This window comes from Gobio gobio (genome assembly GCF_949357685.1).
Source record: "Gobio gobio genome assembly, chromosome: 2".
In the NCBI taxonomy this organism is placed as follows: Eukaryota; Metazoa; Chordata; class Actinopteri; order Cypriniformes; family Gobionidae; genus Gobio; species Gobio gobio.
The window spans coordinates 47722087-47737835 of record NC_137098.1 but is presented as its reverse complement, the minus strand read 5'-3'; the positions used below and the strand labels follow the sequence as shown (position 1 = coordinate 47737835).

Sequence of the window (15749 nt, the reverse complement as noted above, 5' to 3'; positions counted from 1 at the left end):
ATCATGTATTACCAGAGCACCTTTGTTTTGTTTTGACCATTGTGTTATATCATCAGGGGTATTACAAATGCTTCAGATAACAAGCTAAATGTTTATTATTATTGTGTCACCAACAGGGTTTGTTCCAGACGAAATGCGATAAAATGCAAATGGTATTTATTGGAATTCTGATGGCATATCTGTCTTGTTATACAATCAAATGTGTCCAACTGTGAATCCCAATTTTCTCATTGTCAGCATGTCAGCTGAATCCATGCAATTATCCTCTGGTCTGTGTAGGTCAGTACGGCAACGCATAAACCAGACTAACAGTCACATTAGCTCTGTTAAAGCTGTTAAAGGATGTTTGGAAAATCTCCAGGAAATAATTAGCACAGCGTGTAGGCTTGTTTAACCCCCTCCTGTTTTGTAACCTGCTCATTGGAAATGAAACGGCATTTTGCTGGTCTGCAAATCTGTTTTTTGGCTGTTTTGCTTGGCACAAAACAATTAAGTCTAAGTTGCATGCATCTAAGGCACTACTATTTGGAAGCCTGCTTATTACATTATGATGATTAGGGGTGGGTGATGTAGTGGTACACAAGATTAACTGGTAGAAATTTGTCAGATTTTGGACTATCGCCTCTTTCGCGGTTACGTGCTCATGTGACGTTCATGTGCTGCGCGGTCTCAAAAGCTTATTTCTGTCAGGACCACTATCGTCAAAGATGATTGACAATTAGCATGCAGTTTGGATTGACATTATGGTTCTGTTCTGGCCTGGCAGCCTAGCATGGAGCAGGGAGAGCAGCAATAACCCCCTTAGGGTAAACAGAACAGAACCAAAATAATGTATTGCAGATATCATTAATATCAATATTTAATGTACAAAATAATTCGAAAATTCAGTCTGATTCAAGGGAAATAAGAATACCAAATTCTGACTGGACGAGAGGAGGAGCTGGGGTTGGAGGAGTGTAAATGAGCTCTGGACAAACGCGATGGCTGCTGATAATACTGAAGGAGCTTATGTATGTATGCGGTGATAGACATCATATTCCTAGGTAGGCGTGATCAGCTGACAGTCAGCTGATGCGAGCTTGACTAACGTGCTACGCTTGATCGTTTGCATGCATTTTTAAGCAGGTGATTTTAAACCGTTGAAGCACAATTTGTATCATTTCATATACTCGTTTCAGTATGTGCGTGTGCAGTTCTTTTTGCTGCCTAATTGGGCTTGAATGGATAATACCTATGTGTCAAAGTGACCATGTATTTGCAAGTAAACAGTCATTTATGTCTTAAGTAAGCGTAAACAGTTGAGAAAGAACTGAGAAAGTGAAAAAGAACATTGCCCGAGTATATTGGATCCATGCAGTCGGTCTTAAAGCATCCAAATTTACCTGCTGTCATTGTTGATGCTAATCAAACAACAACAAAAAAGAGAGAAAATCTCTCACTGCTCTTGACTGAATCACTTTTGTAACTTTAATAAGAATACATTTATATTTAATTTACACAATAAAGACCATGCATTGTTTTTTTTAATGTATTTAATTTCTTTATACATTTTAAGTTGTATTTCCAGTGCGTAAAGTTTTTCAGGTAGATCTTTCATTTGTGTCATTGTTCTGTTTTTTTTTTTTTTTTTTTTTTTTTTGTCACAGAGTTTTTCATGCTAGTATTAGTTAAATGATATTTAAATTAAAATGGTGATAAAATTATGAAACTCCAAGCAAAAATAGCTATATTGTGTGATTTGTATATATATTGTTATCGTGAAATAAAATTACTTATATCGTGATTTAAGATTTTGGTCATGTCGTCCACCCCTGATTTACCTATGAAATATGGATTTTTAAATCTAAAAAACATTCATCCTGGGAAGACCCTTGCAGTGCAACTCAAGCTTTTAGAGCTGAGAACAGCAGGTTTGACTAGTATTTCAACTCAAGCAAAAAAAGGTGCTTGTGCTGTAATGGTTATCCCCATACTGAAAATGTATGGCTTCGGTGGCTGTTAAATTGAAATCATGGATCATAAACTGATGCGACATACTGTAGCTTCTGCCAAACCAATAAATGAATGTATCTTTGACAACATCTCAGACAAGCACTCTTCCCACCCATATTGCTTCTGCATTGTGTGATTTTTCTGTAGTTATTTCTCCGTTTTAGTCATGATAACGTTGAATGAAAGCTTGTTTAGGTCTGATATCATTTATATAGGGGACATCAGGGCTAATTGTCACTATGGGCCCTATCTTGCACCCAGCGCAATTGACTTTGTACACTGACGCATGTGTCATTCCTATTTTGCACCCGCGCAAAGCGCGCTTTTCCCTCCACAGAAGCACGTCGCTAAACTAGTGAATGAACTTGCGCTACCTGGGCGGTTCAGCGCAAAAAAGGAGGCGTGTTCCGGCGCAAACAATCCCTGGTGCTATTTTGCTGTTCCATTAAACAATTGCGCCACTGACCAGAAAAAACCTAGTCTAAAGTCAGTGGCGCGTTGCGCGTTGTTCATTATGCTATTTTAAGGGCGCATGCTTGACCATAATGTATGCACAACGCGCATACACTTTGCTCATGTAACCTACACAGATGCAACAGTTATTTTTGCAAATCATAAATTGTTACACTAAAAAAATATTAACACATGAGATGACGGAAATCATTGTGGTGTGCCACGAAGATGTGAAAAAATAGGCATAAATCTAACTTACAAATGATTCAGGCTAATTGTAATAATTAAGGATAAGACCTGTTTGCCCAATAGTGGCAAGACGTATATAAGGACATCTGACAAATTGGTTTGTCCGTCAAGAACCAGGAAAAAAAAATCGACTGGAAAAACTGAAAAAACTGAAAGACTGAAAAAAAAAAGACTGTGAAATCACCTTTACCATAATGTACAACATTACAACTTCACTTCTCTGTCTTTCACTGCTCTTACAAGAACATCAGTCTCCTCGGCTGTGAACCGCTCCTGGCGTGAGCCTGGTAAATAAGCCATAATAATAGCAATCCATAATGGAACTTGCGCACCTGCTTTTAAAGGGAATGTTGGATGACGCTCGGATTGGTTTATTCACGTTACGCCCAAACCACACCTATGAATAATGAAGCTACTTCAGACCAACCCATTTTAGATTTGCGCCGGGCGCAAGAGCCATTTATCCCGCCGGGAAAATAGCAACAGCGCCGAGACCCGCCCACAAAGTTACTTGCGCTTCGCGCTTTGATACTTGCGTTTCAGATCGTTAAAATAGGGCCCAATGTCTTTTACTATAAGGTTCTGAATTAAAAGTCTGATTGTATATGCTTGTTTTCTCTAGCCTTTTTCTCTAGGTTTTGTATTTGTAAGAGCTGTTTTTTGTTGTTGTTGTTGTTGTTGTTCAAACAATAGCTCTTAAATTAGAATAATTTGAATTCTGTCCTCTAGGATCCAAACTAAACTTCCAGTGTCATCTTATTTTTATATTAGCTTTTGTGTACTCAATACTATTTAATAAAGGTAGATTTTAACTGAAAGGATGAACTGTGTCTTGAAGGCGCTGTTGTTATTATTTGCCTGAAAGGACTGGAAAAATGGTTTAAATACTGCTTAAGTTAGTACATACAGCAGTGTACGGTATACTGTCTAATTGTAGAATGTATGCTACAGTCACATTACCTCATAATGATGTGTTCTATTTGCAATTCACTAATTGTCTGTTTTATGTTAAAATGGTACAGAGAGGTTATGGTAACTATAAGTTATCTGGGAAAACTTTTTTTTTTTTTTGGCATTTAAGCCCTAAATTAAATAAACTGTGTGTGTTCGCACAGCTCTGGACATTTATACGTGACTAATAAGGCATTTTATAGCCATTTGTTGTGTCTGATATAGTCAGGGGTTGTAAGGTTCTCTGCAGGAGTCCACAGCAGTTGTATGCCAATTTTCATCTAAAAAGTTCTGTGGCCAATTAACAAAGCAGTATTTTGCAGGGTTTTCCCCCATGCTAAATGTAGCCATTTATTGCTAGGACAGCTCCAGTGTGTGTCTTGGTGCTGCAAACCACTGGCAAATAAAGCAGACAAGCCTTTGGAATAGACTGTATAGTGATATAAGTGAAATTATTCAGTTGATAAAGCTGTTTTTGGTAACACTTTACAATTAGGTCTCATTAGTTAACATTATTTAATGCGTTAACTAACATTAACCAACAATGAACAATGCATTTCATATTTAATCATTTTTTATTTACGTTCGTTGATAAAAAATAAATTGTTCATTGTTAGTTCCTGTTAGCTCAGGGCCATTAAACAATATTAACAGATACAACTTTTGTTGTAGTTCCATTGTTAGTTCGTGTTAACAAATGGAACCTTTTTGTAAAGTGTTACCGTTTTGTTTTTTATACAATGAAAGTCGATGAAGTCTAAAACAGCATTGGACTCCATTGACTTTTATTGTATAGACCAAAAAAAAGCACTTCTTTTGTATTCCACAGAAGAAAGAAAACCATGTTTGAAAGACAAGACAGTGAGTAAATGATGACAGAATGATCATTTTTGGGTGAATTATCAATTTAAAGGATTGTCTCAGGATTCTATTTCATACAATTTTTAATCCAGGGATTTAAAGTAGTTTTACGATTTTTATTTAAAACCCAAATAAATGTACAATACAGCTTGGTCTGCCTGGTTGAGTTCATTTTAGTATATTGTCTGCTGTGGTGCTTTCATGCCCTTAAGTTTCGTATTAAATATGTTGTGCATAAATGAATGTGATCCCGATTGTTCGGGGCAGACGAGATTGATTTCTTGTGCATCTTTACTGACAGTCTGGTCATTGACATGGTAATGTATTCAGCTTCAGTAAATGGAAATGATATGCTGTGGTGTGTGTGTGTGTGTGTGTGTGTGTGTGTGTGTGTGTGTGTGTGTGTGTGTGTGTGTGTGTGTGTGTGTGTGTGTGTGTGTGTGTGTGTGTGTGTGTGTGTGTGTGTGTGTGTGTGTGTGTGTGTGTGTGTGTGTGTGTGTGTGTGTGTGTGTGTGTGTGTGTGTGTGTGTGTGTGTGTGTGTGTGTGTGTGTGATAAATATGGTTAACCACAATCCAGACATTATTACTGGGTGTGGCTTGTGCCTGAACAAAGAGGTGAAAGGTCAGGGGTGCCCTTGGGAGGCTGTTGCATTTAGTGCATACTTGCTCCTCAATAACAGGTGTAGAGGAAACTGTGAGATTTCCTCAAAGAGGCGTTTTTCTGAGAGGTGTAGATTGATCAGACAGGGTTTAACTATGATGATGAATTTAATAAGGGTTGGATATGCTAGTGTGCGAAGGCATAAAAAATCAAGGCTTCATTAAAAGCTGCTGTATGTGTGTAGACAATGAAAGCTTCTATAAGTCGACAAATTCATGTAGTGTCACCCCCTCAGACACACACACTCAGAGAAAGATTGGAGGAGCAAAAGCACAATGATAATTAGTTGTTGTAATGACTGGTGATGGAAGGCATAATTCAAGGCAGGGAGAAAGGGTGAACAAAAGGCAATAAAAGTCTCTTCGTGAGCTGTTGTTTCAGGCATCTGACGGAGACAGCAACATGGCTGTGTGTGTGTGTGTGTGTGTGTGTGTGTGTGTGTGTGTGTGTGTGTGTGTGTGTGTGTGTGTGTGTGTGTGTGTGTGTGTGTGTGTGTGTGTGTGTGTGTGTGTGTGTGTGTGTGTGTGTGTGTGTGTGTGTGTGTGTGTGTGTGTGTGTGTGTGTGTGTGTGTGTGTGTGTGTGTGTGTGTGTGTTGTGAGAGAGAGAGAGAGAGAGAGAGAGAGAGAGAGAGAGAGAGTCCAAGATTTACACCAACACCGTCCATTACACGTTTAATTTGAGATTTACATTCTGTGTGTGATTATGCAGCCTCTGTACCACCGCTATTGTCATGATTTATCTCTGAAAACTGACATCTAATTGCTTTTTTTGGTGGTGGTGGTGAAATTTGTCTTGCCTACTCTTACAAGCATCTGACAGAAAACTACAACCATTCTTTCTGTGATGTTCATATCCTCAAACTGCAATTTACGTGTGCAATTTATCCCAGAATTTTTAAAGGGTCCCAAGATGTCAAGATCGTAAAGATTTTCAAGAGCCTGCAAAAAGACTAGATATTTTTCTACAAAAGGCATTACATTGATATTGACACCATGCTATTGTTGCTGCTTCTTGCACTGCTTAACAATAATGATTTATTTTTTTCTCTATCTGCCCACTTGGGCTAATGTTTTTCTTATTTTTTTTCTGCCAACAAACACTTCTACTTCCCCAGACACAAAAGAAAAATTAAATCAATATTTTATTTATGTATTTCAATTTCCACAAAATATTAAGCAGCACAACTATTTTCAACATCGATAATAATAATAATAAGAAATGTTTCTTGAGCAGCAAATCAGCATATTATAATGATTCCTGAAGGATCATGTGACACTGAAGGCTAGAGTAATGATGCTGAAAATTCAGCTTTGCCATCACAGGACTAAATTACATTTTAAATATATTCAAATATAAAACAGTTATTTTAAATTGAAATAATATTTCACAGTATTACTATTTTTTATGTATTTTTTGATCAAATAAATCCAGCCTCAGTAAGCGGTAAGCCTTTTTTTTTTCAAGAACATAAAAAAAAACCTTTTGAATTGAAGTAAAAAACAAAACAAAAGAAGTATGTTTTACTTTCAAATTTTCAAGTTTTATATACAAAATATACAAAATGTTCTTTAATGATTATTATTTTATTGAAATATTTTTTTTTTATATTTATACACTCTTGTTTTAGTTCGAATCTGCTAAGAAAACAAATCTAAAGGTCAGCATTATGTTGATGGAGTAATTAGGCTGATTGTTTTGATACTTCGAAAGTCAAGTTGGAAATAGGTGTTGTTCTTCTCAGCTGGAGCGGTTCAATGATGGTGCTGGAGTGCATGTGGAATGAACATCAGTTGCTAGATGACTGAAATTGATCAGGTGCTGAGAGCTGAGAAGAGATTGTGCCTCCACTCCGAGATCAATACACCCCAACAGTGCTTCAATATGTGGCTGTTGAACAACTATGAGGGCTTCATTGGAAACATTGTGTTTTTGAAAGAAGGCTGCATTTATTTAATCTTACATTTAGTAAAAAAAGTAATATTGTGAAATATTATCACAATATCATTAACTGTTTTCTATTTTAATATATTTTCAAATATAATTGTATTCCTGTGTTGGAAATTACTCCAGTCTTCAGTGTCACATGGTCCTTTAGAAATCATTATAATGCTGATTTGGTGCATGAATAACATTTCTTATTATTATCAATGTTGAAAACAATTGTTCTGCTTAATATAATCCATGATACATTTCTTCAGGAATTTGTGATCAGCTGCATTTATTTGAAATATAAATCTTTGCAACATTACAAATGTCTTTACTATCACTTTCAATCATTTTAATGTATTCTTGCTGAATACAAGTATTAAAGGCACAATATGTAAGATTTTTGGATTAAAATATCCAAAACCTACTAGAACAATGTTATATATTTTGTTCACTTGTGTACTTACATTATCCCAAATGTTAAGAATTTTAACCATGACACGGACCGTGTCCGTGCGTCGCTTATCAATGATATTATACCTGCGTTACCGTTTCCGCTACGTTACGTTACGGTTCTATTTTGTAGGAACTAGGGAAACACCAAAGACGCTTTTATGTGTTTCATTTGACAGGTTGGATACATTTATCAACAGAAAACGAATCATTGTTATATAGGTCAACACAGTTAGTCTTATTGTTTGAATCTTGTTTTCTTGATCGTTTTCTTGATTTACCATGTTTTACCATGCCTACTATCGATCTAGCTTACTGCAGTGTGCAACAAGTGTCTCATAGTAGCCGCTGAGTCGCCGTCCGAATGCTCAGAGTAGCATTATAGCGTACCTTTCAACACACTCAAATGTACCTAATATGATAAAATAGTGCTGCGTTACCCCACATACGCATGTACGGAAGAAGCGGTCGTCTGTGACATAATAAAAGCTCCTTGAAATCAAGAGGTCATCAAGTTATGCCTACTCCTTTGAATAAGCGACCTCTAGCAGCGAAAAATTACATATTGTGGCTTTAATTAAAAAAAAAATATTACCCCCAACCTTTCAACGATAGTGTATGCACTTGGCATGTGCAGTTTTTCAAAGCGACTGACATTTTTATCCGTGGGACTCGAACCCATGACCTTTTAACGCCACACTCTACCATTTGAACAATAGATTCACATTGGTTGGTCAGATATATTGTAAAGAATTTGATTGTGAATTTCCACCTGTATGTGCTTTATATTAATTGTCAGGGTTTTGTTGTCAACCTACCATTATTAAATGAACTGATTTTATACAATTTAACTAGTTATTAATGTTGCCAAACTTATTATTATCCATGTGTCTTTGTTTTGCAGGATTGAGGATTCCAGTGATGATCGGCCTGTGAGTGGTTCTCAATGGCTCAGAGGAAGAGGCCAGGGACCAACAGCAGCATGGCCACAGAGCCTCACGCTTCAGCTCCATGCTCCGGCCCAGCCCCGTACCCTGACCCTGACCCGGAGCACCCCGAGGAGGAGTATGAAGAGCGCAGGGACCCTGAGGAGTCCCAACACTCCTACCACAACCAAGAAGAGGGAGATTTGACAGACAGCCGACCGACCACACCCACCACTCCAGAGCATGGCCACAGAGACTACCACAGCCACCCGGACAGTCTGGATGGAGACTCCAGCTCAGACTATGTAAACAATACGTCTGACGAAGAAGAGGACGATTTCGATGAAGGGCTACCGGAAGAGGATGAAGGTGTGACATATTATATCCGCTATTGTCCTGAGGATGACAGCTACCTAGAGGGAATGGACTGTAACGATCCAGAATGCGGACACTCGGACGGTCACATGGAGCCACCTGCGGACACAGACGAGTGCCAGGAAGTAGTTGAGGAATGGGTAGAGAGAGAGGACAATGCACATAGTGATGGAGAGGTGCGTTGCGAAGTACTCGAGCAGGACTCTGACCAGCAGCTGTACGACGGCAGACCTGAACCTGTCCTCGATCACCACCACCAACACTATCCGGATCCCCACCAGGACCAGATTCCACCTCCCATTGAAGATCAGGAAGTGCAGGATGTTGAGGGAAGTGAGGGCTGCTGCCCTGATCAGGAGGAAGAGCCGCAGGTGGGGCAAGACAGAGATGGATACGCAGGTGACTACTATGCCACAGAGGACAATGGAAACTCTATGCGCGTGTCACCGTACCGGGGGCATAAAAGAATGGAGGGGGAGACGGGAGAGGAGGCGGAGGAGGATATTGATCAGATAGTGGCTGAGATTAAGATGAGCATGAGTATGGGCAGTCTTAGCAGCGGCACTGATCAGAGCCCAGAGGAGCTGGCATCTGATCCAGCACCAAGCGGGTACCAGCCAGAGACACGCTCCAAACCCGAACCTGCCCCTGCCCCTGCCCCTGCCCCTTACCCTCAGCCTCACCGTCACGACGGCAGACCCAAATCCCTCAACATCCCCCCTGCCAGACACAATCCTGAGCTCCAGAGGAACTTTAGGGTACGACCTCACACACCAGAGGACAGACAGAGATGGACGCAGGACCAAGTGAGAGAGCAGGTAGGTGGATTTGCATAGCAAGCTGTAAATGCAGCTCATTAAATTAAATACATGGTTCAGTTAAAACAGAAAACAGCTCAAAACAGCTCAGTAAATATGAAAGCAATAAGATCAACTAAATACATAGGACATTTGTGTTCAATTTGTTCAATGTATTCAATTTAGATCAAACTAATATTCATCTTCTTGAAGGCAGCTTGTCTGTGATGTGTTTATGCCGTTGAAAAGTTTGGGGTTTGTACAATTCTTTAATGTTTTTAAAAGCTGTCTCTTATACTCACTGAGGCCGCAATTATTTGATCAAAAATACAAAAAAAAAATATATATATATTGTGAAATATTATTATTATTTGAAATACATTTTAAGATGTAATTTATTCCTTTGATGGCAAAGCTGAATTTTCAGCATCATTATTCCAGTCTTCAGTGTCACATGATCCTTCAGAAATAATTCTAATATACTGATTTTCTGCTCAATAAACTTTTCTTATTATTATTAATAGTTGTGCTACTGAATATTTTTGTGATACAGTTTTTATAGGATTCTTTGATGGATAGTAAGTTCAAAAGAACAGCATTTACTTGAAGTAGAAATATTTTGTAACATTATGTCTTTTTCACTTTTGATCAGTTTAATGCATCCTAAATAAAATATGCACTAAATAAAAGTATTAATTTCTTTTGATTAATAATGATAAAAAAATCTTACTGACCCCAACCTTTTGAATGTTAGTAGATGTCTGACATATGTCTCTGGGGTTTTTCAATGATTGATTGATTGATTGATTGATTGAAAAAAAATTCCTTCCTGGTCCTTATGTAAACAACAACAACAAAACTTGGAAAGTTAGTTAATTAGTTAATTAGTTCAATTTAAAATGAAAATTAGCCCATGATTTACTCACCCTCAAGCCATCCTAGGTGTATATGACTTTCTTATTTCTGATGAACACAAATCAGAGTTATATTAATAAATATCTTTTTTTATAGCTTTATAATAGCAGTGAATGTTGCTCTGTTTTTGAAGTCCATAAAAGTGCATCTATATCCATCATAACTGTGCCACACTGCTCCGGGGGGTTAATAAAGTTGTTTTATTAGTTGTTTGTGTAAGAAAAATATCCATATTTAAAATCGTATAAAGTAAAATATCTAGTTTCTGAAACTCAGTTTTCGTAAGTTCAGAAACTCATACACTTAGGATGGCTTGAGGGTGAGTAAATCTTGGGGTAATTTTCATTTTAAAGTGAACTAATCATTTAAACAGTCAGAAATATTAATCTAATAATTAATGTTACTTATTTTAATCTAATAATAAATATCATCCCCAAAGGGCACTCCGAAATATGCATATTCATTATTATAGTTAAATATTAATGTGAATGTTGACAACCCTCATTTAAATGCAAGTGGCATTTAAGTAAACAAGACTAGTGCTTATTATGCTCAAGATTGAACCTCCGAATTCTGACAGCTGAGCAATGAGTAATGATCTACTATTTTATGTTCTTAAGAGCTGATGCATAAAATTTGATATTTGGAGATGGCTCAGAATTTTTTCTTAAATGTAGATGTATTTTTACATCATTTTGGGGGTAGTTCCAATGACAATTATAGAGAATAGGCCGTTATTACCATTTACTTTGCTCATTTCAAGGGGAAAGTGTTCAGTTTGAGCAGCAAGTTAAAAAGGATGAAAGGAAATCATCTAGCAGAAATTGGAACCGTCTCATTGTAGCCCAGACATGAAGGGGACCCTGATCAAAAGCAATTTCTTGAAATCCCCAAATATGAATTTCATATGTGCAGCCATTTGTTAATGCTCGGGAATAAACAAATTTCCACCCCGCTAGAATACATTACATTGAGAAGCTTTTTAGATTCCATCTCATTATGCTCACTCAGGTACATTGTGTGGGTGTTTTTTTTTTCATCTGCTTGAACAACCCCAAAATGAAAACTGGCTCATTGCTAGAAACCTCTGACTAAAGTCACCAAGCAAGTAATAAAGACAAACACAATAATATTCATGCATTATGCCAAAATAGTCTGGTTTGCTGAAAAATGAAAAGAGGTGCTGACTTTCTAATGGAAGTTTGAAAAATTATGTTTTCTTGGGTATTTTCTTCAAAATGTCTTACTTAGCATTTTCAAAACAGAATTAAATTAAATCTGTCCAAGGGGGAATTAGGTGAAGGGGTGAGATTTAGTCAGATTGCCTCATTGGTCCAGTGAATGTATTGTGAAGTTCTATTACCCTCCTGCTTCTTTATTGCCTTTGGGCAATGAGGAGATTACATTTTATCCTGTCAGGAAACAAATGAATTTCATCAAGTAATAATGTCCTTATGTGCAGTAGACAGAGTGCTCATTTGAGACTTTAACTTCCCTGCAGACAGACAAAGATTAAAAGTGTCTTTTTTAGCACTGTGCACTTTCAGTTACAGACAGCATATGTTCATTTGACCAAATTGTTTCAATACTTGTGTTCATTGTACTGTATAATTTGTTTGTAATGTTTGCTTTTTGGTTCTCATATGCATCAAATTTGACAAATCTGTCTTTTTTTAGTGTCACATTTCACTCGCAGCTCATTTTTCACTAATTTCTCTCAATTTAAATTCTCTCTAGGTGTCTAATAGTGCAGAACACCCAAGGAAGCAGCAGCGGTCTGATCTCAATGGACCACTGGAGAACAACAATGTCACTGAGGTGAGCGTATAATCATAGAACACATTAACAAATCAATATGTGACAGAATTCACCCCACATAATCACCACATATTTCCATCAGAGCTGTTCTAGTCAATGTCTGCCTGTCATCTTATTTACTACACATTTCTCTAGGCTTTCTTAGACAATTTATATGTTTTTTCCCCAGTATATCTAAGCTGATGCACTAGCTTGCCACCATCCTCCCCCATGTGTTGATATAGTAAAATAATTGGCTTTGCCCTCTCCTGCCCTGGTTCTACTGTATTTACATAGACTGAGGGGAGTTCAGCCTTGAGCTGCCTGTTCGACTGCTTCTCTATACATTTTTTAATGTATTAATGTAACCTCCATACGAGCCTCATACCCTAAATGCAAGAGCCATAAAATATGAGACATCATCTGGGCAGCTACTCAAAACCACAAAATAGGTGTTCAAAACATGTTTTATAGCGCTACCAAACATTCTGCCAAGGTCATTTTTAGATAATTCTCAACACAAGCGTTTTTTTTTGTGTGTTTGCCTTTTTTGATATAAAAACCACATTATGAATGTTTCACATGTAGGAGGTAGTGAGACAGCCAAATGAAATTTGTGAATTAGGGTCATGAGTGTCAAGAATATTCATTGTTAAACCTCCTTAAAAATATCTGAGCTGTTCACTGTCATGATTGTTTTTCTTTTCTTTTTCTTTTTTTTTTTCTATAAATATGTTATTTTGCAAACAAGGGAGCACTCTCCCAATAAGTCAAAGCATAATGGTAATACTAATCCACTATGTATTCACCTAAGGGAATCTGTTTGTATACATCACTTGCATTTGAATGCAACTCTCTTCTTATGTCACGTAAAGCAGTATTCAGTCTTGCCTTACTTCCTCTGAACACATTTAATTACCCTGGCTGAGGGAGCTTTTGAGTCCTTAGATTGCATTTAATGAAGACCTCTTGAAGCATAACCTCCATTTGGATGGCTCTGTAGTAAAATGATGGCTATTACTCTGTCTGACGGTGTGTCTGTGGCCTACAGTGCTCGACACAGTCCTGCAAAGAGCCGATTTAGAATGACTGACAGGATTTTGTTTTGTGATCATCCAGAGTTTTCAGGATGGTTTCCATTTGATTCTGAGTGTTAGGTTATTTATCATAGGGCTCATTGTCTATACTCTGGGCAGGATGGCAATATTTTTGTGATAACATTATTATATTAAAGTTATGATTAATTAAAGGGTTACTTCAGCGATTTAGCATTAAGCTTTGTATCAGTAGAAACCCGGTAGTATATTCGAATGATCGTGTTTCCCCCCTCATATCCCCCTGAGACAAGAGATTTATGTATTTTATGTCTGGAAAAAACCTTTGGATGACGCAAATATCGCCATTTTGCGTCATCGGAGGCTTTTTTGGCCAGAGGCTAGAGATTACAACCAGTAGAAGGAGCTAGTTCCGCATGTTTTCAACCCGCCCATAGGGGTGGATCTCACTCACAGAATGTAAGACACAGACGGCCGCTCAGACATTCATAACGCGGCGGTGCAGGGCAAAGCTAGTGTTCTCAATAAATTCCTATGAAAGTTAAGCTTCCATAGGCATGATCTGAAAACATGCCAGACTGGAAACGCACCTTGCGGTCATGAATGAATGCCAGTTATCCCTGCTCATTTTAGTTTCGGTTTAAAATTAGCGCCAATTCGGGATGGGTTGCTTGAATTGTGGGTCTGTGCTGTGACACTCATTCGGATTGTGCTGTATTAAGCAGACAAGTTCAGTTTTTAATTGCCTGTTCTCTAACTGAACTAAATTATTTTATTACTATAAAAACCAAAATGACTGTGGGGGTGGTGCCGCGGTGGGCAAGTGTAACCGGTGGGAGTGGCCTCGTAGGGCAGCGAAGCAAGTGCATTCTGGGAGTTGTTGTCTTTCATCCATATGAGCCAAAAATACATTTTCTGGCTTTTCTCATTCTAGAAGGCACACATTTCTAAAATATTTCACATTTCTACTACATAAATGAGCCAAATTTAAATACACATACATCTTTTCAGTACCCCTTTAAGTAAAATCACACGATCATGCTCCGAATACGGATGAGTGCTGCACAACCCTGCTGATATTCAAACCAAAAAAGCATGATAAAGAGTAAACAAGAAGTCAATTTTGAGCAAACAATATTTTCCACTAAATATTGCCACTTACTTTTTCTGTTTTGCTCAGTCAACTAAAATAACGGCTAATAAAGCCACATGCAGAACCATTCTCAAATAATACAATAGTTTGAGTAAGTTATTCAATGACTCCCTCAACACAGTTGCTGAATTTGAATTACAGGGTATTTGTAATAGGAGTAGTACTATTATGTTATGCTACTTTTAAACAAATCATTTGCGTGAATGCTTCAATGACTCGCTTATAAAGACAATCTTTTGTTTCGGTTGAATAAATGGTTCCATGACACTCATTAAGATGCTCCCTCCTGGCATAGTGGTGTAACCTGCAAAAAGAGATACTAAGAGCTGTTGGACTGTATATCATCAGTCTTGGAAACCCCTGCTCAGCCAATCAAGTTCAAGGACCAAATGTTGTATATAATAAATGTATATCTGTATGCTTTTTTTATTATATTGCATACACTATATATTTTTATTATTTTAAATATTTATATAATAAATGTTAAGTTAACCTGGAGATTGTTTTTCTTCTTGTTTCTAAAAGGTAAATACTTTATAAGATTGCTGTGTTATAAACCTACTTTCATTCATCAAACACTGTTTCTCTGTTTCTTAGCCAACAAAGAAGACGGCCTCATTTCCCAGCTTTGTGGATGGTAAGCGAGCATCTCCTGCCTTTTTTTTTTCTTTCCCCAAAACTTTTATTCTATCCAAATTAAATCAACTCAAAAACAAATCAAATTCACCAAACCAACTCAGAGCAAGGAGATTAGAGATCCGCGCTGAAGAATGCATTATGTCTCAGTGGATTTACATTGTGAAACGCCGGCAGAAAGAATTTATAAGCTGTTTTAATGGGTTGCAGTGGTGAGACAGTAATTAGTGTAGTCATGTTTGCTAATATAAGGGCACATTAGTGGATGCTCAGCTAGAGAAATACAGACAGAAGCAGGAAGCGAAAGAGATTTCTGGAAAAGCAGGACAATCGATTGACCACAGCTTATTTTTGGTTTATGGCAGCCTGAGATGTATTGCTGCTGTCATGCCTTTTTGGGAACAAATTCTGCTTTCTATTAAATGGATATAGTTCTGTCACATTTAAATCTTCTGCCTGAATGATGGCAGTATAATGTGTCCCTTGGTGAGTGTCACTGACGTCCACATTTCCATATCACACAAGCAAAATAAACACCGCACACCCT

General features: G+C 37.6%; 1 protein-coding gene across 2 annotated transcripts in view; it reads left to right on the top strand.

Moving 5' to 3' along the window:
- apba2b (amyloid beta (A4) precursor protein-binding, family A, member 2b) overlaps nucleotides 1–15749 on the top strand; it is a 96425-nt gene that overhangs the window by 52904 nt on the left and 27772 nt on the right. For both annotated transcript variants that reach the window (XM_079839066.1, XM_079839065.1), the window contains exons 3-5: nucleotides 8453–9667; nucleotides 12299–12379; nucleotides 15164–15203. In XM_079839066.1, the coding sequence (XP_079695192.1) occupies nucleotides 8495–9667; nucleotides 12299–12379; nucleotides 15164–15203 (1294 nt within the window). In that variant the 5' untranslated portion in view covers nucleotides 8453–8494. The remainder of the gene's footprint in view (nucleotides 1–8452; nucleotides 9668–12298; nucleotides 12380–15163; nucleotides 15204–15749) is intronic.